General features: G+C 50.6%; 1 protein-coding gene across 1 annotated transcript in view; it reads right to left on the bottom strand.

Annotated features, from left to right (window-relative positions):
* LOC142575474 (uncharacterized) overlaps positions 1 to 23,871 on the bottom strand; it is a 369,458-nt gene that overhangs the window by 217,655 nt on the left and 127,932 nt on the right. The window contains exon 2 of the mRNA XM_075684869.1: positions 14,652 to 14,703. Within this exon, the coding sequence (XP_075540984.1) occupies positions 14,652 to 14,690 (39 nt within the window). The 5' untranslated portion in view covers positions 14,691 to 14,703. The remainder of the gene's footprint in view (positions 1 to 14,651; positions 14,704 to 23,871) is intronic.

Raw genomic sequence — 23,871 nt, 5'->3', positions numbered from 1 at the left:
CTTCACAGGTGTTCTTTGACGTTCTCTTACCTCGCTCGCAGCGAATTTGCCTCTTACGCTCGAAACTACAATAACATCGTTTGGAGTATATGTGTGCTCAAGACGCGTGACTTCAGACCAAATACAAGGAACTTGGTCGATGCGCGGTGGAGCAATGCCGCTTCTTGCCGCATTATACATGCCCTTCTCCCTGCCTATATATAGCGAGAAATACGTTCCTTTGCATCCTCTTTCAATAAACTTTGTCTACAGATCACGCGGGCAATGTATAGTAATGTATTACACGCATCGCCACACTCCCGAGCAAGAAAGATGCCAGAGCAGGTTGCCAGGCGATCGTGTTCGGCCATGACTCACGTTAAGCCGGAAAGCATGCGTACAGCTGACTGCTGAAGGAAGCTAAAGCCCATGCACTTTCTCGATACGGGCTGACGGAGAGCTTAGGAAGCCATTGCGCGCAAGACGTTGAACGGACAGCAGCTACTTCAAAACGTCAGCGGAACTTTTGTTGGAGCTATCTTTAGGCAGGTAGGCGTATAAATCGAGGAGGAGTCTCCGCTGCTTCTCAGGCAAACGAGGTAAGGGCGTACGAATCCATGCAAGAGAGCCTAAAGGATGTCATATTAATAACAAGGGCCCCATCCGATTGTCAAAGCACGGTCATAATCAACGAAAGGATCTGCCACGAGGGCCTGGGATGGATAATTGGATAAATACATCACGTGGTATGGGCATCTTTCTCATCATTCCTTCCCCCTCTGGCTGTCTCTATAGAAAAGAAAGAGAGAGACAGACGAGCGGTGATCGTCGCGCTTAGATACACAACGAAGCGGTTAATCACAGGGCGCTCTGCTTCAAGCGCCAAATAGCCTCCTGTGGACGTGACAGCCAGGCGCACTCGTTATGTGGAAAGGTTGAACAAACAAAGCGAATCGGCATCGAGAGGCTTGCATGCACGTGCTACTCACCACTGCCCATGACACGCGAGTGCGAGCGTGCGTATGTAGGCGCGTCCAAGGACGTCCGTCCATCGAGAGAGCTTTGTGAAGGCTCGGCTATACGCGACGAAGTAACGCGCAGTGCTGTCGAAGCCGAATTCCGCGTAAAAAAAAAAAGAAGAACGTACACACGCGTTTGGCGCTAGACCGCAGCGTGCGACGAGCGGTATGCGTACGTAACACGCACGTTGACCGTTCGGGTGACTCTGTGATCGTATACGGTTCGTAATCGCGGCGGAAATGCGATCACTATATTGACAGGGGTGCATCGGTGTTTTGATATCTTTTTTTTTTCAATTAAAAGAAGTAATTGAGATCGGTAATTGGAGATCGCAGGGAGAGGCCTTCGTCCTTGCAGTGGACATAAAATAGGCTGATGATGATGATGAGGAGGAGGAGGACACAGACATAAGCGTATTCGACTTTTCGTGAAGCGAAGAGATACCGCGCGGTTGGACCATTAATGCGGAATTACTGGGGCCATATTGCCAAACTGCGATGTCCATGACAGTTTCGCGAGTGACGGTAGAGTGTTTCGGGAGTATTGGAGTTGAACTTGCGTACAGCGGTCTTGACGTCACGTCAAACTTACGTCAGGTCACTGGGCTTCATTAGTTATATATGCGCAGTGGTGCTTCCCGTCAGTTTCGCTGTCGTAAGTTAGGGAAAACCAGGGAGAGCTTATCTAAACATCAAACACCTTGAGTACCGCAGCGAGGAAGGAGGTATAATGAAGTGCCGAGCTTAACTAAAGATAGTTACGGTTGACAACCCCACGCAGGGCACTTAAGAAAGAGAATGCAAAGCGCGCCGACCAGTGCACGCAGCATTGTCTATGTCTATCATGCGTATAGGTATGTTATAGATTTCAAGAAGCAAAGCTGCACGTTCGTTGTTTGAATAAAGCTTTTAACAACAACAACGTTCGTAGCCTTCTAAGCGGACGCCCCCTGTGTTCTGAGGGCGGTCCAAGGCTTTGTGTTGCTGAGTGCAGTGTTTAAGATGATTATAACGAGTCACATCGGTGGCGTGTGCGATAGCGTGGCCCTCTAGAGCATCAACGTGAAACCACCACACGCACAAGTGAGAAAGTTCTGCTAATAACAGCTTATACCGTTTTCAGAGGCGCGAGTGAAAAAAAAAGAAGTGTTTCTTTCCTTACGGTTTTAACAACAGCATACAAACGACTCCTGTCTTCGATCGAACGGCGTTGGAAATTTACTGCCTTTAGGAAAGGAGAACTATAAGAAAAGCTAGCCGAGGCCACGGAACCAGTCGAGAAATCACGCCATCCAAAAACACTGCTGCACAGAACTGCACGCCAGAGCGAAGCGTGCTCTATACATGCCGCTGGAAGGTACACCTCGTCACTAACTCGCTCTGTCTGCGATGTACTTACGCACACACTATGCACATTTGTGACGCAGGACGTTGCGCAGGCGACCCAGATTTGCGTATATACGGTGCGCACGTGTGTTCTCGTGGTGGACCAATGGCAGGGTATATATCGCCGAAGGGATCGTAATCCCATACTCCGTCTCGGCGGCAATAATGAAGACGACAAGCCGTGTATATCACTCCTCGGAGATCGTCGCGATCGCTCGTTTTCCCAAATGGGCCAATGCCGCGTCACCGTGTATTCATGTCATTTACTTGCCGCCCACCGACGCTGTCGTTCGCTGGATCCTCTTTATTGAGGCACTACAACGGAGGAGGCAGCCAGGGGGCACAGCCAGGCCTCAAGGCCAACGTGCGAGCAGTTCAGTCGAATACACTGCCTCGGTCTGAACTGGAATTAACCAACTGGAGATCTTTTATGCGAGCCACATAAGCTATGATCCAACTAATCGCATCTAATGGTCATATCTAACAAACCCAACACACTTATTTATCGTCGCCGAATTTCGTCTTTGTTTTTGCACATCTTCAACCTTGCTTCCCTCGATGATACTAAGGCTCGGCCTCGCTCGGCCATAACGAAGTGTTTTATTTCTACTACATAGCTTTTAGCAGACCAATTAGGTATGTAGGTTAAATTGATGGTGTGGTATACTCTGTGAACGGTGCGCCTAGGTCTCCACGCAACTTTTGGTGTTGCTGGAGTAGTATGACATTCAACAGCACTACACGCGCGATCCCCATGGAGGTTTCGGTGGAATCGAACTTTCTCCTTGCGAGCTCTAGCGCACCGTTATCCGCGGATTGTCACGTGTACCCGAGGCTCAACGTTGATAAAGACGTCGCATTGAGCATTGAAAAGTATTTCGAGTGTCCGTGCGAGATCGCCCATAAAACGGACAAATGACCCCTTCAAACGCTATTTTCCCTCTTCTGCAGCGTTCTTCGCTTGTGCTGCGATGCCATGCCTTGTGTTTAGCGAAGAATAAAAAGCGCCATCTGATGATATATCCCTTGCTGATAATGCTGCACAACGGAGTGCTTTCGCGTAATCACTGGTGTTTATAAGATAAAATATTGTGGAGAAACAATTGGCGATTATTGTCACTGTAAGCGAACAGCCGAACACTTCTGGAACGCTGTTAGCTTCAATAAAGTAATGATGAGCTTGGGAGGCGCATATTAGCAGTGGTGATACTTAGGTACCGTCTGTCGTTTCATTGTTTACTTCTGTAGAGAATAAAACCATTAACCGCTCGTCATGTGTGCGTTGCATGTCTTAGGATAGACGACTGCTATCCTCCTCTCCCGCCGTCAGAGCCCTCTCTCGCAGCCGCCATACGGGGAGAGGCTTGGGAGAGGGCGGCGGGAGAAGAGAAGAGCTATTCGCTTTGAACAGAAAAGCTCGGTTCGGTTACGCGTGACCTATCAAGCATAACAGGCGCTGAGTGCGCAGCAACAGCCCGCACAAATCTCTCCTCTTTCTTCTGTACGATCCAGCTCGGTTGGACCGTCGAAGTGGGGAGGAAAGTCTCGGAGACAATCGAGAAGGACCTCACAGTTCCAACGAACTGCGCTTCGCGGACACTTTCCGAGTCAAACCAACGACCTGTCAACGGCGTTACGCAGACGCTCGCATCTAGTCCCTAACCACACGCGGCACCCGCGCGTTTGCGTTATAACCTACCCACGCTGACTAACTCAGCCAAACTGTACCCACCTCCGGACGGCTGACCATTCTCGCGAGAGCGCTTACGAAAGCGCTAATAGAGGGCGTCCGCGAACGCACACGTCACGAGCGCGACGATCCAACGAGCGCACTGTTTGCAGCGTATCCCTCTTCATCCCTCTTCGCCTTGGCCGCGTAGAAAACAACGCGACCGCCATTTAGGCGCCGCGCTTCGCTGTCTCTTCTGCGTCGTCGGCGAGACTGCAGTGGAGCCGTTCGTTACGTCACATAAAGGCAACCGAATAGGCCGTTACGGCTGCACACGCGCGCGCGCGGTCTTCTTAAGCGCGATATATGTATGCATTTGCGCGCTTTCCTCGGATGACCGCGTGCGCGCACTTCCTTCTCGCTGCTGTTTTCGCCGCTTCGTCCGCGGCTTAATCTCTCGAGGCTGAAGCGCGTGATTGCCATCTCGCTCGGCCACGAGTCGATTAAGGAGGCTCGTCGACCGCGGCTTCGCGCCGCACCGCGGCGCTGGCTGCCGCACACCGAGAGAACATCCCCGAAAGGGGCTGTGCGAAGCTCTTTCCTGCTGAAAGCATGATTAGCTGTGGAAGCTGCCGAGATTGCGATTAAAGATTGCGTGGGGTGGATAGCGCGATTGGCTTCCGAGGCAATAGAGGCGGCTGCTGCGCGGCGGAGGTTTTACGATAGGACATATCTGCGCAACGAAGCCCTACAGGAACTGAAACTTTAGATATGCACCATCCGACAGGAAAAGGGCAGGATAGGTTGCACTCGCCACTAGTTCATTAGTCGGCCAATGAATGGGCTAGTGAAAAAGACCAAGACAGCAGAAGTGAAGTATCGAAGTCAGCAAGACGAGCGTTCGGTTTGGTACCCTATACGTGCGGTTTGGAAGAGTGGAATAAAGGCAGTCAAAACAACCCGCCCGTGGACGCACAAGCCGGTACGTGCATTTCAAAAAACAGTGTGTGTGTGTGCTTGTGTGTGTGTGTGTGTGTGTGTGTGTGTGTGTGTGTGTGAGAGAGAGAGAGAGAGAGAGAGAGAGAGAGAGAGAGAGAGAGAGAGCAGTATACCAGAGCGTGCGAATTGCTTTTTGCGACCGCGACGAATGCGGACATGCACGGTCCCGGAATTCTCGCATCTGATGCGTAAAACAACAAAGGCGAGGATGTGTCAGTATTCTTTCCAGACCTGAGCTCACTAACGTCAGGGAGGTCAGAAAACATGCCTGACCATGCAGGCGTCTAGTAAGTGCCTGATAAGAAACGTACTCGAATAGAGAATCTGTTTACAGGGAACGGCGGTGTGGTTGGCCCGAACTGGTGCATTGCGCACTGTACTGTTACACTCCGCTGTAGACGAGCAGGCAGGTTTAGGGGATTCAAGGAGAGTGTTTGGGGAAGCTAGTTGGTAAGGCATGTTCTTTTGTTAACTTAAACTGCACTAAGGACGAGACACCGAGGTAAAAGACAGGACGAACGAGGTTTAGGGGAGTTGCGGAAAATGTTAACGAATGGCGATTAATGCACGAAGCGAACCGAAAACACGTGCTCACTTGCGGTCGTGTGAGTATAGTAAGTCCGAATTACACGATAGTTTCTCGGACGCACCTCTACAATTTATCCTAGGAGCGAGTCCTTTTCAAACTCAAGCATAGCTGGCAACCACCAACAAGGAGCTAGAGCTCCCCAACATTTGCGCGCGTAAGACAGAGTGAACATATATCCTGCACGCGTTCTAACGAGGAAGGCTGCGCACAATCTACGCAGAAGCGAACGCGAGATTAGAAAAGCCTTTTTAAGGCTGCCCTATCATGATGTGCTTTCGTGACCTTCGTCGCTGAATCATTTATACAAGCGGGATCGCCGAACGCTGAGGTTCGGGATAGTGATGCATCGCATAGTATAAGTGCAGGGTACTGCAGTCTGATAAGGCTGCGCGTTTACGAGCGAAACGTCCGATTTTTATCGCGCGAGTGCGTAACGACGTCTCCGTGCAATTGTACTCGAGATGAAGGCGCGAGCGCGTACGGCGGGCTACGTGGAATCGGCACGGAAGTTCATTTGAAATCTCGCCACGCGTCACGCCCTCGGCACGGTGCAGCGCATGTTGGCGCCCACTGGACAGCCCGTTTGACACATGTGCCTCGCCTACCTCTGCAGCGTTCCTGCAGCGGGAACAGCAGCGCCTCACATCGTGTACACGCGGAAACTAATTAGCGAGTGCAATGACTGTTTATAGCTATAGTCCCATTATAAAGAGAGGTCAAATCGTGCGCACATTGTTCACAGACCAAGACTATAGGCGCGGCCCTTACCAAACTACACTCTTAAACAAATGTACACCCTTTGAGTCGTATCTTGCCGCACAACGATAATCGTCATCTGTCTTGTCCGCATTTCCTTTCTTTAACGCTGCGAGCCCGGTACTTATCAGTAACAAACGGCATGCGCGTTATCAGCGTGACGCAGCATTCTCGACAGGAAAGTAACGAGCGCAGCGTTTTCAAGAAAGGAAGCGCAAGCAAGACAGATGGCGATTATCGTTGTGTGGCAGATATACACCCCAAAGGGTGTAATTTCGCTTAAGAGTGTATACGCATATCTGCTTCACCGTGGCTGCTCTTCCTATCCTTGATAGCTGTGACAGCCGTTTAACCGTAGAATTTCCTACAATGGTCACTAGAGGGAACTATGGCACTGGAGCTTAAGGCAGCTGCAAGCATGAAGGTTAAGCCAGCATTGGAATCCTGATCCGCACAGGAAATTGCCGAAATTTTGTGACTTTGGTGTCAAACAGTTTCTCATTTCGATTTACGAAATTGGGGATTTTCGAGAAAACGTTTTGCTATAAATGCGACAGGGTGAGCATGCGCACACGTTTATTGCCTTGCCACGTTCAGAAAAATACGATTGATTGGAAAATTGGGAAGACGTGGCGTAAGAAATCACGTCGCAAGGACATGCGAGCTCACAAGTGCGAAGATTAGACGAATTCATGCACTGCCCGTTGTTTCCATGGTGGCTGAATGGATGGATGGATGGATGGATGGCTGGATGGATGGATGGATGGATGGATGGATGGATGGATGGATGGATGGATGGATGCTATGAGCGCGCCCTTTGGAGTGGAGCGATGCGTTGCGCCACCAAGCTCTTGTTATTATATTGTATAGTGTCCTATATATGTTTAAAAAAAGAAAAAAAAAGAGAACCTCACGAAGAATTCCCATCACCGAACTTTCTGAACCTCTATTGGAAAGTTTGTTTTTGTACGTTTCCGTTGCTTGTCGCTTCCCTACTTTTCTTCCACCGATCTTCCGATTGCCTCTTACTAATCTCAATTGCGGACATGTTTACTCATGTTTACTTTCCCCTTGCTCTCGCTGAACCCAAGGGCTTCAAGGAGGCCAGAGATGCCTAAATCGACCGCTTGGCAGATATCTTCACATTCTAACAAAACATGCTCCATCGTTTCCCTAACTTTACCGCAGAAAGCACATGCTTCTTCTTCCTTGTTGTATCTCGCTTTATAAGTGCTTGTTCTAAAGCAGGCTTCCTGATCGCGCTTCGAAAAGCAATGAGCTTCCCTTTGAGCTATCGTAAATTGTTTCTTTCCTGATTTCGCTTTTCCTCTTAAGTAGTTACTCATAGCAGGTTCCTTTCTTCATTGCCGCCACCTATGAGATTATTTCGGCCTCTCTGACTTTCCGCTTGACGTTCTTTGTTGCCATGTTGCTCATGATACCGGTCGCATACTTGCTGGCAAGCTTCCTAGTTCTTTTCCTTCACTGTGAGTCAATTATTTTTTGTACAAATATCTGAACACTGTCCCCGACCGTTTACTTTCTTCGATATTCCTCAGTCGTTCTGCATAATCAATCTTACTCTGAACTTCCCTCGCTTCAAAACTTGTCCAGCCCATATCACCCTGCGCAGCTTCATTTGTAGTCTTCCCGTGAGCGCCCAAAGCGAGGCGTCTAACTAACCTTTGGTTGCCACCGAGTACAGATTGCACCCATGAGGGATGGATGGATAGATGGATGGCTGTTATGAGCGTCCCCTTTGGAACGGGGAGGTATGTTGCGCCACCTGGCATCACCACAGCGCCCTCTGGCGATTTTCGTAGGAAACTCGATGCATGCAATAGTGCACCACGTTCTCTGCGCTGCAGGCGTTGGCCGATTCTGGCCAAACTAAGCACGTCTTTACACGATGAATAATCGCAGCTTCGAAGGGGCGCTGAACTTCAGCCAATTGTGCAGCAGCATGGAGCTCCACGAAGAAGATTCCGAGCTGTTTACTCAGGTAGAAGTACCAGAACCTCAGCATCAACCGAAGAAGATGCAGAAGATGCGAGGCACTGGTGAGATCTGCTATATATAGCGCAAAGTCCAGTAGAAAACGAACACTTACTGCCAGAAATCGACAGTCTCCCTCGGCCTCGCGAAGTAGAGGATCTGCTTCGCTGCATGGCATGGGCATCGGAAAGATCAAACCTATTGCGTTTTGTACCCGAACAGTTGTACGCCGAATATCTTTTTTTTATTTTTAGTTTTTCAAAATAGCGCTCTTGGTGCATTTATTTGCGCAGCACAAATTCTGATTTTATTTCGACCTTTGTTTTATTCGCAGATGTGGCAATTTCTTATTGTTTATACAAAAACACACAAACAGAATTCGGCGTCACAAATTTAAAAAAAATGATGATTCAATAAAGTTTTCTTTTTCTTGCAACCTAGTATGTATTTTGAGATAGCATTCGTTTTCTTCAATTTATACTGCTTAGTTATGTGCCAACACATTGTCTGTGGCATCGAATATGTTTTTCTTACTACGACTGAAAAATAGTCATTTAATTTGCTGTGGTAACGAAAGAGTGAAGTAAATTACCACTCACTCACTCACTCAAGAGAGAGAGAGAGAGAGAGCAAGGCCAGGAAAGGCAGGGAGATCAGCCAGACGAGCACCCAATTTGCTACCCTACACTGGGGGTGGGGGAAAGGGGAATAGAAAGAGGGAAAGACTCACTCAAGTCAAGTGCATCAGCATGCGCTCAAGAGCGCATGCTGATGCACTCTGACACCACTTGTGTTTCTTACAGCGTTCGTTAGCGAAGCAACAACCCGTTCGAACCCTCAGCTGTTGGCGCGCTTGAAGGTGAACTGCTGCAGCGGCGTGCATTTTTCTTACAAGTGCGCGCCCACCAAGGTGCGTGCGTTTTCAGCGCGCGCTAGCAACGCCTCGAGTGGGAGGCGACCTCTAACGTCTGTCGGTGCGCATTTATTTATTGTGCCGCTCATTTAGCACTCCAATGCCACGTATTAATCGATAAGAACAAAAAAACTACTCTCGTTATGTACCAGCTGCACCCGCCGTGGCTGCTTAGGGGCTATGGTGTTGGGCTGCTAAGCACGAGGTCGCGGGATCGAATCCCGGCCACGGCGGCCGCATTGCGATAGGCGCGAAAACACCCGTGTACTTCGGTTTAGGTGCACGTTAAAGAAACCCATGTGGCACAAATTTCCTGAGTCCCCCACTTCGGAGTGCCTCATTATCAGGCCGTGGTTTGGCACCTAAAACACCATAATGCAATTTTGTTTTAATACCAGCTGTTCCTGCGAATTCTGCGAGCAATTCTATTAAGGGAACAGAGTGGTCGACTAGTTGGTACTGCATACTTGAGGCAAAGCGTAAAAGTACACGAGGACAACAGAAGGGAACGAAGACACAGCGCTGTGTCTTCATTCCCTTATGTTGACCTCGTGTTTTTTTGCGCTTTGCCTTAAGTTTTTCTTTTTTTTAATCGCCTTGGCAGGTAGCACAGTTCTGTTCCTTGAGCTGGTCCACTCGAAAATGCGGACATTAATCGCTCGATAAATCGAAATGCGTAATCGAATAATCGTCAGGGCAGGCGGCATTCTGATACACAGAAATAGCGCCCCCCCCCCCCGCCTCCCACCCCGCAGGCTACGGCCCTGCCTATGACTCACTTGGCCTAAACGCATTCAGTGGTATGAAAGAAAGAAAATTTATCGCGGTATTACGTTCATTGGCGAATAAGCCGAAAGGATAATCGGTCAATCAGCCATCCGTTCGACTGTGGCATATATATATATATATATATTATGGCGGCGGCTCACACACTTGTCGCAATGCTCAACACCACGTACATCACATCAGTCGCGTACGGTAGACTCGGGCACGTAGTTGAGCCTTAAATCACAAGGAGCGCTTCTGATTAAGAAATGCGGTAAATGTGCGTCAGTGCTGCAAGAATTATTTATGTGTCACACTGCTCGCGTCATCAGCGTGCTATAGAAAAAGGGGAAAAAGAAGGAGAACGTTTAAAGATGCCAATGAGTTTCCTTCAAATCACGTGATAAATTCTGTCCATAATACGAGCTTACCTCGAAGTCACGCCTCCATCACCTACACCGGACGCTATAAAGATCTGCGAGATTAGCGTGGATTTGATTTAAGATGCACCATATACTATGTCTTTAATGTTCCGTGGTTGTCGACCACATCGCATCGCTCACTACCCAAAGAGGTTAAAAAAAAGAAAAGAAGAAGGCTCGCGAGCGATTCCTCGCTTATAGACATACTTTTGCACCATTCTCTATGATATACAGCCCCAATTACGCGCTGTCTCAAAAATGAAGTATTTTATCGCCGACCCGCATGTTCGATAGAAACCCCGTAATTAGGCCCCCCTCACGAGACCGCGGTGGTCCTACAGTTTCGTTCACGATGCCCAGCCATTAAATATGAACGCGCGCGAACGTAACCCCGATCTGAGCGCGCGTTTTTGCACGCAGCGCCCATGTGTGTTTATACGAGTGAGCAGCGAACTGGCATAATCGCGTAATTCACAAAGCCGTGCGCACGATAAGAACGCGCGGTGTCGGACGGAGCCCGGCCCGGCTCGTTCGTTTTCGTGCAGTCGTGAGTCGCGGAGCATGCAAAATAATAACGGACTGGCCAACGCGACTGTTGGGCCACGGGCGATTTGAACCGGCCAGAGCGTCGTTCAGCACGTTATCGATTATTCCAAGGTCGCCCGAGATCGGTGGTGCTGACTTTTTTTTGTTGTTGTCGTTCGCGAAGAACGCGCGGTGGGGTGTCCGTACAACCTTGCAGAGGAGGCTTTTGTTCTGGCCTGTGCGTGGAGCTTGCTCGACGGCGACGGCGTGCGGTATATATATATATATATATATATATATATATATATATAGTGTGTGTGTGTGTGCGTGTGTGGGTGGGTGTGCGTGTGTGTGTGTTACTGCTCGAAACACCCTGCTTTACAAAGCGACGCAGGCAAGATATTCCGCGCGTCTGGTTTGACCCAACCAAAATGGCGGACATCGCCAAACAGTTCTTGCGACTCTACTCGGTTGGCTCAAAACATACCTAACCGTAATTGAAAAACAATTGTGTTCTGAGAAACGCCACGAAGACGACATCAATTAATTTTACACTTAGCTAAATAGGCATTGATTGTGATTAGGTTAGCGTGGAGCCTTTGGACGAGTTGGTATTTCAAGATCGTTTGCGTACGTGTGCGCGCCATTCTTTCTTCTGTATCCCATATTTTGAGTGCGCTGTGTGCAGCAGATAACGAGTTACCCACTCGCCTTAGCCTCCAATCAAAACTAACCACAGAGCATGCCTAACGTCGCCTAACACATAACTAGAACCACGTCCAATATCACAATACTTAGAGATATCAGACCATACTTAACCCCATTATGGACCCAACCAATTATTGTGCCTCTTTGTTGCAATGTGTCTTCGTTGCTTCTTTCGTTCGGCTTTCGAACAGCAAATGTTCGCTGACAAACGTGTTTAAACACATAGCAACACGAGACCTACCCGCGTGTTCGTGGTTGCTAGGCGACGCATAGAGACCGGTTGGAGACCGTAGAGAAGTAAGGACGATCGAAGTGCGCTGTCGCACACTAGTGTTGTTTTTCGCAATGACAGTGGGGACCATAGCCAGAGCCACGCGACTGCAAGCTGGAGCCCAAAGCGCAACAAAAAAGAAAGAAAGAAAACGCCCGTCATTTCCTTAAACGTCCGGAATCGCCTGCTCCTGAGCGACACAGTCCGGTCACCTACGCGAGGCCAAATGGCGGCATGGAAGACGTGGAACTCAAAAGTGCGAGGCGCTCAAAACGCGATTGCTCGCTTACGAAACGGCGCGTTCGTGTGTACGTTCGCCGACGTTCCGAGGAGAGGGGCCTGACTTGGGTTTCTAATTGCATTCCTTCTGCCGAACCAGCAGCGTCCTCTCTCTGCACCGTCCGAGGGTTGGGTGAGCTCGGTGTACGCGCACCCCGTTTCGAAAGAACGGCCGGCAGGCCCGCGAAAGGAAACACGATTCCAAAACGCTGTTACCAGCTGCTGCTGCTGCTGCTGCTGCAGTACACGTAAACATATATATAGGCAAGCGCAGCGCCCATAGCAGAAAACGAGTTTTCGATTAGCGACGACCTGAGAGTTGAGATAGCGAAAAGCACGCACACAAACATGAAAGAAAGAAAGCAGAAATGAAATCGCTGTCAGGAGAGAACGGTGCAACAAGGAAGCTTCCACGGATAGGAATGAAGAGGGTGAGTCTGTGTTTTGATAGAAAGGCAGAAATGAGAGGCGAGAGAGAGGTAGTTGAGAGAGAGAGAGGGTAAGCGCGTTGGGGGGCTGGTATTTCAGCGAGAGGGGCGACTGTGTGCGAATTAAGAGGGGACGAGACTGTCTCCGGAAGGGCGCGCTCCTTTTTTTTGACACATGCAGAAACGGGTGCGGCCCCTTCGGTCGGTCGGCCGGTCAGTCGGCTCCGCTTAGCGGCGGCTATATAGCTTGTTTCTTTCCTCCGGACACAGAAGCGATCGAAGAGGCCGAGGAGATAATCGTATCTCTGTGTTCGAGTTCGCGAGCGTGAAGAACACGCCCAGACGTGTCGTTCTATGATTGAGTGGCATGCAAGTCACGGTTTCTCAGAACTGCCGAAGAAGGAGGGGGGGGGGGGGGCAGCGTTCACCGAAACCAAAGAAAAGCACACGGAGGAAACCGAAGAGCGTTTAATTGCGAAGGATGGACCACGGGCATTTGCTTTCTTGTTTTAGATCGTTTGTAGTTCACATTCATAATCAAATAGAAAAGAAAGAATGGCAATGAAAGTAGAAACAACTGACAACAGGCCACCGGTGTGGTCCGAACCGACAACATCCACGCCTTGTATATGCGATGCCTCGCCAACTGAGCTGCTGTACAGAGGGGGCAGCAGCCACGTGACAGGCCCCTCTTCTGCTTATCAGGACCTGTCTACGTATATTGTATGCAGCTACGTAGGCCTGAGAGTACTATACAGCGCCATCGCCCTGCCGACTACGGCGCCGTTATGACACGGATTCGCAGAACCGATGTATCGTATTTTGTGTCCCTGCGTTTCGAGTTGTCGACTAATCCGGCCTCGCTCTGGCGATATGCTAGCCTCCTGGTTAGCTCAAACTTTAGAGCGACCGCCCCGTAAAAGCTTTGGCCCGAGTTCGATCCGCAAGACCAGGACCACTCTTTCTTCAACTGTGAAGCTTTCTTTCTGAGAAACTCGTATGAGTTTCCTTTGTACAGATTCTTGCTACCCTCGAGTGGATGACACCTTTTCTCTTTCATATGGCGGGACCTCCGTCATCACGCAATAAAGAGCACGCAGAATCTGAACGGAGGTACAAGAAGTCGAGAACGTGGCTTCCGTGTCAGTACCGGTGGAGTGTTCCTCTCGAACCAACTTGGAAATACATTGGTCCAGCTCTAAAGATGTACCGCAGACGAAGCGGACATTTTTTTTTTCAACTTTATTAAGGAGCCTCTTGTGCAGCATACGTGCATATCATACAGCAAGGACTTCAAGTATCGATTACGTTGACTGATACTAAGAAGTTCAGTAGACTTGAGCGTACATAAATGGAACTTGAACCTTGTGATGAGGCTATAACTGGCATAGCGGGCGCGTTCGTAGCAGCTATTCGTCGCTGGCTGGTCGCTCTTGCTAATAGTATGCCCAATATGACGATTAGCTAGCATCTGTTTTCCTTTTTCTTCTTCTTTTTTTATAGTTCTGTCACACGAACTTTCTCATGAGCAGAGTTCTGAGCTGGGATCGTTGGTTGCAATGCTGATCCCCTCAGGGAAGGCTCCTTCAATGGGGCCCTGCTTACTGGGGGGCAGAACTCGCGTCAACTGCAGTTACTCACTGACCTGCTGGCATATAGTGTCACCCAAGAACAGAAGCCAGCGATACAGTGTCAAAGGGCTAGCCAGTGATAAGCAGTGCCTCGTAACATCGTACATTTAACTCCTCATTAGCTGCAAACACGGGTACCTGCAGCTTTGGCAGCGCTGCAGTACCTCAAAGCGATACATAATACGTTAGAAATTACTCTTCTAATGCTGTTTCTGTCTCCCAATATACGGTAGGCGTGACACACAACTGCGCCTACTTAAAGCTACGTCACTTTACAGAGAACACGTTATCGAGGTATTAATGGACAGACGACTTACCAATGTGGCGAGTGCCAACACCAGGACAAGGCCCGTCATGCTGCTCGGGGCGCTGCGAGAGAGAAAAAGAAGAGAACGTTCATGAACAGCGGCCTTATGCGCAGGCTCTCGTTTCATCGCATGCTTTTGCAAAAGAGCGCCGTCACGCAGCGAGGACGACTGCCAATTTTCGGCAGGCCTGTAGGGGCATACAAGGTTGCCGCACCGTTAAAAACAGTGATAGTAATATTTCCACGCTCACTAGACACTGAGAGAATGCGAAGAGAGGACTGCACGCAGGTCAACCATACGTAGGTGGGCCAGATCAGCACCCGGCTTACTATCCTACCTAGGTGAAAGAGGAGGAGGAGGAGGAGGAGGAGGAGGAGGAGGAGGAGGAGGAGTGAACAGAACTGTAACACAGAGACGAAAGGTCCCCGGAACACATGTCGTATGCGCGCACGAGGAAAATGTCGCACTGATGGTCAAAGGCGATCACACTGGCCCGTTGATCTTCAGAGAGCTACTAATACCCCAAAGGCTCAAATGATCGACCAATACGCTCTGTTTAAAACAGCATTTTAAGCAAGCAACTTGTAGCGAGGAAAGTAATTCGGACACATAAGACCCCACTGCATGTACGTTATTTCAGCACGAAAAAAAATTATATTCTCACAGACGACAACAAAAGAACAGTTGAAGAATAAAGAAGACATACCGTCTCAAAATTACACGTTCACAAACTCAAGCCGCGCCATAGGCCTCCGAACTTGCCACACAGTCAGCTTAAGTTAGTCGCCCAGACGCAACTCCCATTTTGCGGCCCCATTCGAAGAGGGCTCTAGCCGGGCCTTGTGGGTGAATTTGTTCCACTGACTGACAATCGACACTGACCAACTAACACTCAATCTCACCCACTTAGCTACGGTGCGCCCACGATGCACGAAGCACGGTGAAATGCGCAAGCATTGCTACATGTAGGAAGAGACCAGGCACAAAAAAAAAAAAAATGCATCTGCTTTTCCCTGAAGCACAACGGCGCTCACCGTATGCATAATTACCCCCTAATTAGCGCAATAACGAAGACAAATAAAGAAAGAAAGACAGGCTTTCTCCCGGCGGGCGCGCTCGCGTCCTTCCCGTATGCCAAGGCCGCACTTGCGCATACAGTGTATACATAGAACACACGCACGCGCACGCACGTAGTACCCTCACGTACGCCGCGCGTAACAGACACACGCCGTCTGCTGGCGTGCGTCTGTTTAGGAACAGACGTACGACGTCTGCTACAACCAAGCCTCCCTTCGTTCCTAACTCGAAGCGTGTACAACTCGGAAGTCACGGTGCGGCTGCGCCCGCACGCATGTTGTGCGGAGTGCGCGCGATTTGCCGCCTTTTGGGACGCCCACTCGCCCCCATGCAGAAGCCGGCCGCGACCTTCACGAAGACGCGTCGTATGTGTGTGTGTGCGTACACGCGTACGTACGCATACACAGGCGGGTGCATGCGCATGCACACCATAAAACACACACGCGGTATACCAGCTGGAAGAGGGCAGAGGAGGTCTTGCCGCAAGACACGCCGCGTATTTGCGAAACGCCTGCAGCGTCGGAGCCAACATTGATAGGAGCTAACGGCGGAAGCGCCACACGCTCGGGGAATGTGGGCCCGTTTTCATAAGAACTTCTTAAGCTGTAATTTTTTTCGTAAGAACAAATTCCAGCCAATCCTGAGGCTGGACGTATTATTGGCGAAGGCCACCAGCCAATGACAAAGAGGACTTACGAACCAACAGGCTTGTGAATCCGGCCCCTGGACCGGTACTCACGAGAATGTTCTTACGCCAAGATTGTTCGCAACAGCAGATATCGGCCGATCGTGATGTTGGAGATATCGTTAGCGAAGGCGGTCGGCCAACGGCCAACCGCGCTCATGAGCGAAACGCTTGGTGAATTTGAGCTCTGAGTAGCGCTATATGGTAAAGCGGCGAGGGCAGACATAACATGCGACAATACACGACATCCGTCCTTGTCATTTCAGCGCTACTCAGATTCGCAATGTCCGCTTTGCTCACGTTTCAGGAGGAGGAGGAGGAGGAGGAGGAGGAGAATTGCCCGCTGCAGACGGCCCTATAGTCTTGCAAAACCTGCCGGCAATCGTTTCACCCGGACGTCACTTATCAAAAGCAGTACAGGGTGTGATGGCCCGTCACATTAGACTTGGTATACACAAGGAAACACTACAGTGACGAGGACGTATTTAAACCAGGGCGAAACAGGCTGCGCGATCCTCTCCAAGTCGGCCTCCTATCCCATCCACACACGGCTTACACCATTAACACTAGGGATATGTGTTACATATGGCTGAGGAAAAGCCGAAACACCACATCTGTCCAAAATGTCCAGTGTCGTCACGCGACGACGTTAAGGGGAGGGAGTTCTCACCATGGAACAACGCAGTGACTATTGCTACGGAGTGCTTATTGGTGTAGGGGAAGCGGCGTGATTGCAACAATAGCGCAAGCGGAAAGAGGTCCACCGGTCAAAACACGAAAATGGCGCGACCATCTGGCGGGCTTACAAGCGTCGTCACGGGTCAATTCTGTGTAGTAAGCGGACACGTCGTTTAGGTTAGGTTATAATGTGCATCCTCCGGGTTGTCTGCGTGCAGCTCGTGTCACATGTATATATGTCCGTGCATTGCACAGCTTCTCGTTATCGAAGGGGGTCTCGGCCACAAAGCGCACGACAGGCGCGCACAGCCCCGTAGATATATACGATGCACACGTGGCATGCGACTCGTGAGTTCGCTGACGTGGACACGATGTTTAGGTTAGGTTATACACATTCATGCGGGGTGTCCGTGTAGCGTACAAGGCGTATCGCGTGCGTTTTTGCATACGCACATAGCACCTCCTCCTTTCGCGAAGGGGGTCTCGGTCACAAAGCGCACGAGAGACGCGCACACCCCGCGTACATACGCATTCACACTGGGCTCGTGCGTTTGCTGACCGAGACCTCCTTTGAGAAAGGGGGCCGGCATTAGCCTTTTCCGAGGGCCGAGTGACTGGGTACCGAATCGGCAAGGTTTCGTGAGGTGTCTGACGTTGGCACGCCCTCGGCGTTGTTCGTTGTTTCCGACTGCGCTTATATGCTAATGAGCGCGCGGCCTATCGAGGCGACCGATTGTTGCGCTTTGATGCACGAGGTGCGTGTCGGTCCGTCGTTAATTAATACAGCCGGCTGAAGCTAGCTGGCGTCGAGTGCACAAACAGGTGAAGTAGCTTTGTGTTCCTGCCGGCTGACCCCGGCTCAAACAAGCTTGGTGGTGGAACCTTTATTCAATTATCGTCTTTGTACTAGAGGCTGTTTTGTTAAGAGCGCCGTCTTCGAGAAGCGTGCGAGCGTAATTTGTTTGCGGGCGGTGCCGGGTCTCGACTGTTCCTCGCTAGTTCCTAAGTGCCAGCCCAAGTCTGAGGATGAGAAGTATTAGGAGGCTACAATGGGACGGTGGATAGTGGCGACAACGGCCGCGCCGATTCGCTGCTTTGTTACAAAACCTATTTTTGCTGTCGTATGGGCGCCCTTGACTTCTGTTCTTGGTCATCGTGACACAGATTCGTGCACTCATTCATAAGAAAAAAAAAAGAAATCAAGCGAAGCTTGGGTCTACTGGCCGGGCACATGCTAACCCATTACCATCCCTGTTAATGGCTTCTGCTGGACCCGATTCCAGAGATCAAACCTATACACATGAAGCTTCTTCCACGAAAAAAAGAAATCTCGCCGCGACTATGAAGACAACCGAGGGAGTTGTCTAAAAATTGAACCGCGACACTAAAGCAGCACCGGGAGGGCGTGCGCGTTTCACTGCGTAGCACAGGTGCTCTGATGAGAAGTGTGCCGCGTGCGTAAGACGAATTATGTTCAAACCACTCGTACGAGTGGTCATAACAGCCACTGCGCAACACTGCTTGCCAGCAACGGCGTCGTGCGTTTCGTTGAGACTCGTCATAATTGAGCCTCTCGTCGTGCGCGCCATATGCTATACTATGCGGAAGCGGCAGCTGCTGGACCGAGCGGCTTCCCCACGTAGGGAGGGACCTGCCCCCCCCCCCCCCCCCCCCGCCCCCACTGGGAGAGCGCGCAGACGAGGTGAGTCGTGAAGGTGCAGGCAGCGCGTGCCGCTCGTGTCGGCGCCGTCCTTCCCGGCTCAACGCGCGTGACGGCATTCCTCCACGACTGCGACGGTACCGCAAACCTCACGCTCGTATATGCCTTCAAGATGGAGACAGAGCAGCACAAAGCTTTCGCTGGCCAAACAAGCTTTCGCTACGTGCCTGCTGAATCTGCAGTCGCGAGCGCAGTCGTATTACGATGATTACACCGCGGAAAGGCGATCGTCGTACGCCACGAATAAGTGCGCGCGTTTTGGTCCGCGGGTTGAAGTTGGGTACGGGCCTAGTGCGGACCCTTTGCCAATGATCTCAGGAAGCTACGGGTATTCATGCGATGTTTGCCTTTAAATTTGTTCCCATGCTTTGATTGCCTGTTCAACAGTGTTGGCAGCAGAGTGCGCTCCTCGCGCGAGATCGCCGTGTTTGGTTGACAATCATTAATCAGTGACTATGATTCTCTGAACATTTGTCTCGGAATACACGTCATATCTGCACCCCGAGAGCTCTTTTTACGACCTTTAATAATTAATTTCTCATCGTCCAGACACATATTCTAATTTATTTATTTATTTATTTATTTATTTATTTATTTATTTATTTATTTATTTATTTATTTATTACGATATCGGAAACGTTGGCAACAAATATGTCGGCTACCCTCTCTTCGAGTGTAAATTGTTGTACGAATGAAATCATGACGGGCGTTGCGACGTGAACCGTATGTGACGAGCGACACAGAATACACCCAGCACAGAGAAATATAGAAAAAGAAACAGCACACTCCGCATAAAGTGCGATAGGACCTCATACGAAACAGTGCCCTAACATGAACGGTAACGACGGGATGCACAAATACATCCCACGTTCTTATCAGACGAGTACTCGTCGAAGAGAGCACACACGTCGCATCTTCTCAGCCGGCGCCCCCTTCGACATCGCTAAAGAAACGGCGCAGCGTGTTTCGCGTGACATTACGCGATAGAAAGTCGACCAGATGTCCACTTTGCAGGCCGCGAGTTTAGCATCGTTTGCCTCCTGTCCCGACAAGGCGACTCGGCCGCAGAGAACCGGTTCATTGGTTGAAGTGATGGGGGGGGGGGGGGGGGGGGAGCCCGCGTCTGGTTCTCAATCGAACAGTGAAGACAGCGGAGTCGGTGGCTGCTCGCCAAGGGAATGCCCGTCCGATGAGAAGCGAATACGAATGCGTGCCAAAGCGCATCCATTAAAGGATTCGCGCCCTTTTTTGCATCGCACGCTGCGAGACTCGGTGGTGGTGGTGTTCTTTCTTTCTATTTTTTTTTTCCCTGCCCCAATCTTTAATCGAGTGCAATGGGTCGGCTACGAAGACCCAGACGCGTTACTCAGCGGCGCCCCCTGCGTTGCAGCTGCTCCGCTGCGACGCAGTGCTCGATCTGCTGTTCCGTGCAGCTGCTGTGAAGGTGCCGAAATTGACTTCAGAGGCTGGAAATAGTTCGGGAACTAACTTTCTTGCCTTCTTTAGTGGCTACTAACATCTTCTCCTTGGTTTCTGTTGATTTACGCAGCATTTGGTGTTTTGCATTTGTCGGTTTTAATGTGAGTATACTTGTCTCGCCGCGGTTGGGTGGGTGTTGTGATCATAGGGACCGAAATGCGGCTATTAGGCGCCCTCCCCACCCCTTCCTCTTTACCGCAGTCCTCATACTAAACGAAGCCGCTGCTTTTTCAAAGCTACTTCGGTTGAGTAGTAGAGTAAAATGCCTCAAATTGAGACAGACAAACGGTCAAGCTGAAGAAGTGAGAAAACAAAGGGAGAAGAGAGGAACGCAGCCAATAACGGCAAACCTCCGCTACGATAACCGGTGCGCTTCTGTAGCTTAACCGGCATGGTGCGTAACTCTCAGCGAGGGGACTTTGCAAATGCAGCAACGGCTGTGAGATATTCGTAACGCCAGCCGCCGACTCGTCCGTACAGAGCTTCCCTCGATGGCCGCGACTACGCGTTGAGAAAGCTTGCTGCCTTTGTCGCGCAACGCCTCGGCAGCGTCTTAATTGTCGACGATCGCCCCCCTTGTTGTTTTCCGGAAAGCTTTTCCTCTACTTCTTCGTATAGAACGTCGTCATCGGCGATCTGATTAAAGCCGCGCCGCCGTCCCACACTAATCGGTCGCACCTCGGAGCCAGCCAGCAGATGACGATGTGGGAGGCACAGCGGCAAAAACAACAAGAAAGAAAGAAAGAAAGAAAGAAAGAAAGAAAGAAAGAAAGAAAGAAACGAGACAAACGCGAAAGCAAAAGACAGAAAAAAATAGAAAGGAAAGCGGCTACTATCAAAAAAAGTGAGGAAGCGAGCAAGCCCCCACAGGCGACGCGCGCGCAGCTGTGCGGTTAAACGTGCGTGCGCGTGTGACGTGGGCGCAAGGACGGACGGCGCGTAGGGGGGGACGGCCAAGGTCGGCTTCCGCCGCGCCGGACACGCGCCGATCGCGCCCGACGCCGCAAGGACGACACCGGGGCGCCGGCCAAGGGCGGCAGCTCCCCCCGCCGACGGGGAGCCACCAGGGTGGGCCTCGCTCTCACGCGACCCGAAAAGAAGACCGCGTCAAGAATAGTCGCGAAGAAATTGTCACGGTGACGGCTGTTGATGGTCTGTATATATAGTATACTTCGGCAAATATCTGTGGCGTCTGCCGGTGGAAGTACACCAGCATAGCATTTGTGATCATAACGTTGTTGTTTGCTTAAAGAACCCCAAGTGGTCGAAACTTCCGGAGTCGTCCACTACGGCGAGCCTCATAACCAGAAAGTGCTTTTGGCACGGAAAACCCCATAACGTTTCTAATGTTCTCGTTTTTTCTTTCCTCTGCAGAATAAGCTGCAGGAAAAACGAACACACTCCGTCGGGTGCCCACTATGGTTTCGATTGCCGTGCGGCTCGTCATTGTGCCGTCATCGTCGTCACGTCTTCATTATCCTATAGAGACGGCGAATGCGCACTGCACTAACCCTTTAAAACACGTCACTGCTCTAACCCTTCTAAACTAACACGCCGAGGATGACGACGCCGCCTTTGACAAAGATAGGTCTTCCTATCGAAACGTTGGCCAGCCTTTCTGAGGCACTTTATCCCTGTTTATGAACTTTAAACCACAGCTTTATATGGTGGCACTTCATTAGCGCTTGAGTGCCCTTCTCAGTTTTCTTATTTGTTTTCTTTTCTTTTCATGAGCTCGTTTTCTTTCTCTCTATCATCGCTTTTTTATGTCGATTTCGTGCCGTGCTATAGTTTCGTAATGATGCACACGCTCGTTAGATATGCCCCTCCCCCCCGCCACGGCATACACACACACACACACACACACACACACACACACACACACTCCCTGTGTTACATTAGCTCTAGCTTCGCCACGACGCCGCGCACGCGCGGAGAGAACAATCGCCGGCGACGAGGAGAGGTCACGTGTGCGCGTTGTACGGCACGGGCTGACCCGAAAATCGTTTCCTTTCGCCGCGTCGGGCGAAACACCAGTGGCCCCGGACCGAACAACAGCGGCGAGAAAGGAAAAAAAAAGCGATAGCGAGGGAGAACCGAGCTGGCTGCGAAACGGGCAAAAGGTATAGGCCTGTACAGGCTGGCGGGGGGCAATCCATTTCTCCCGAACGTCAAGCTGGGCTGATTGCGTATGACGTGCTGCCGCCTAGCAAACACGTTCTCTGCACTGTACGGCGCTCGAGGGTGCAGCCCGAGCACGCCGGCGTTGTCTTGCACGGGTTATACGCACCGTGCAAGACGACGGCGTATACACAACCCTGTACACAGGGCTGGCGTGGAAGTGGGCTCGGCCGCCCGGCTGTTTTGCCCACCGCAGTGGCAGTCACTGCGCGCCGCGCGCCATTGAAGTGTAGTTCTCCTGCAACCCGGACGCAAAGGGAAGGCCGCAACATGCGAGAGACCGCCTTAGTTTCAGCCTATTGACGTAGCCATCTTGAAAAGGAGTGATCATTGATACGAGTGAACAGAAGTTCTTGCATTGGGGTGCTATGCGCCGAGCTTATATGTATATGTGCACTGATGAAAGAAGTAGCGGACAGGACAGAATTAATCGCGCCATGACGTGGATCAGTTCACGTGATCAAACACTGTCGTTAGGTTTGTAGGATGAACGGTTGGCTCTCCCCTTGTCAGTGACGCGGGACGTGTGAGCGGCATACTTAACTGTGGCAGTTAACAATGAACTCATAACTGGCACGCGTTTCTTTCTTTCTTTTTTTTTTTTTCTGGTAGAACACGATCAAGCTTTTCGGTGGTGCCTCGCCGATGACTGTATGGTTCAATGCAGCGGTAAAGAAAGCAGAAACGTAAAACTAAACTAGTGATTCAGTTTGCATGCGTTAATAATCAAAGAGCGAAGGAAATCGCAGACAGAATGCAAGACACGCCAGTGCCTAGTATCACGTCTCCGATGTCCGTGCGATGGCTGCACAAAACTGGCCCTAAATAATCAAATATCTTTTTTTGGGGGGTGGGGGTGGGGGGGGGTATCGACATCAGTGCGGGGTAAGATTACCATGAACTACAGAGAGAACGTGCTCGGATATTCTTACAGCTGCCCGACCTTTCCCAAGACCTCTTTGCGTCATTATTCGCTGGCTCACCGCTTCCATTGCAGCGTCTGCAAAGCACATGCCCAACACACCCTGTCTCGCCGCTAGACACGACATCGAGACAGAACGGTGCCGAATGTTGTTGGGCTGTACAAATCCGTGCTCTACCATTCATGCTCGAAGACGCACTTACGTACGTGGGGGCAGCTCGGGTCTTCACACCGGCAAAAAAATGGTCATTGGTTTTAGATGCCTAATCAGCGAATACCTGGCCCTTTCTATCCACATGATTTCAGGCATGGCAGTAAAATATCTAATACTAGTAATAATTAAGAAAAAACGGCACGTTTCTCAAAGAGGACGCCGCCCGAAGCAGACAGAAGACGCAAGTGCTTTAGGTGCCTTCTTCAGGAAAGTGCGGTCAAGAGAGCCAGCTCCCCTTCTGCGTTGCTGCACCGAATTACACTGAGAAGGGGG

Source organism: Dermacentor variabilis, chromosome 3 (assembly GCF_050947875.1).
Source record: "Dermacentor variabilis isolate Ectoservices chromosome 3, ASM5094787v1, whole genome shotgun sequence".
NCBI classification, from domain to species: domain Eukaryota; kingdom Metazoa; phylum Arthropoda; class Arachnida; order Ixodida; family Ixodidae; genus Dermacentor; species Dermacentor variabilis.
The sequence above is the reverse complement of the archived record's forward strand: the minus strand, read 5'-3'. Positions and strand labels throughout refer to the sequence as shown.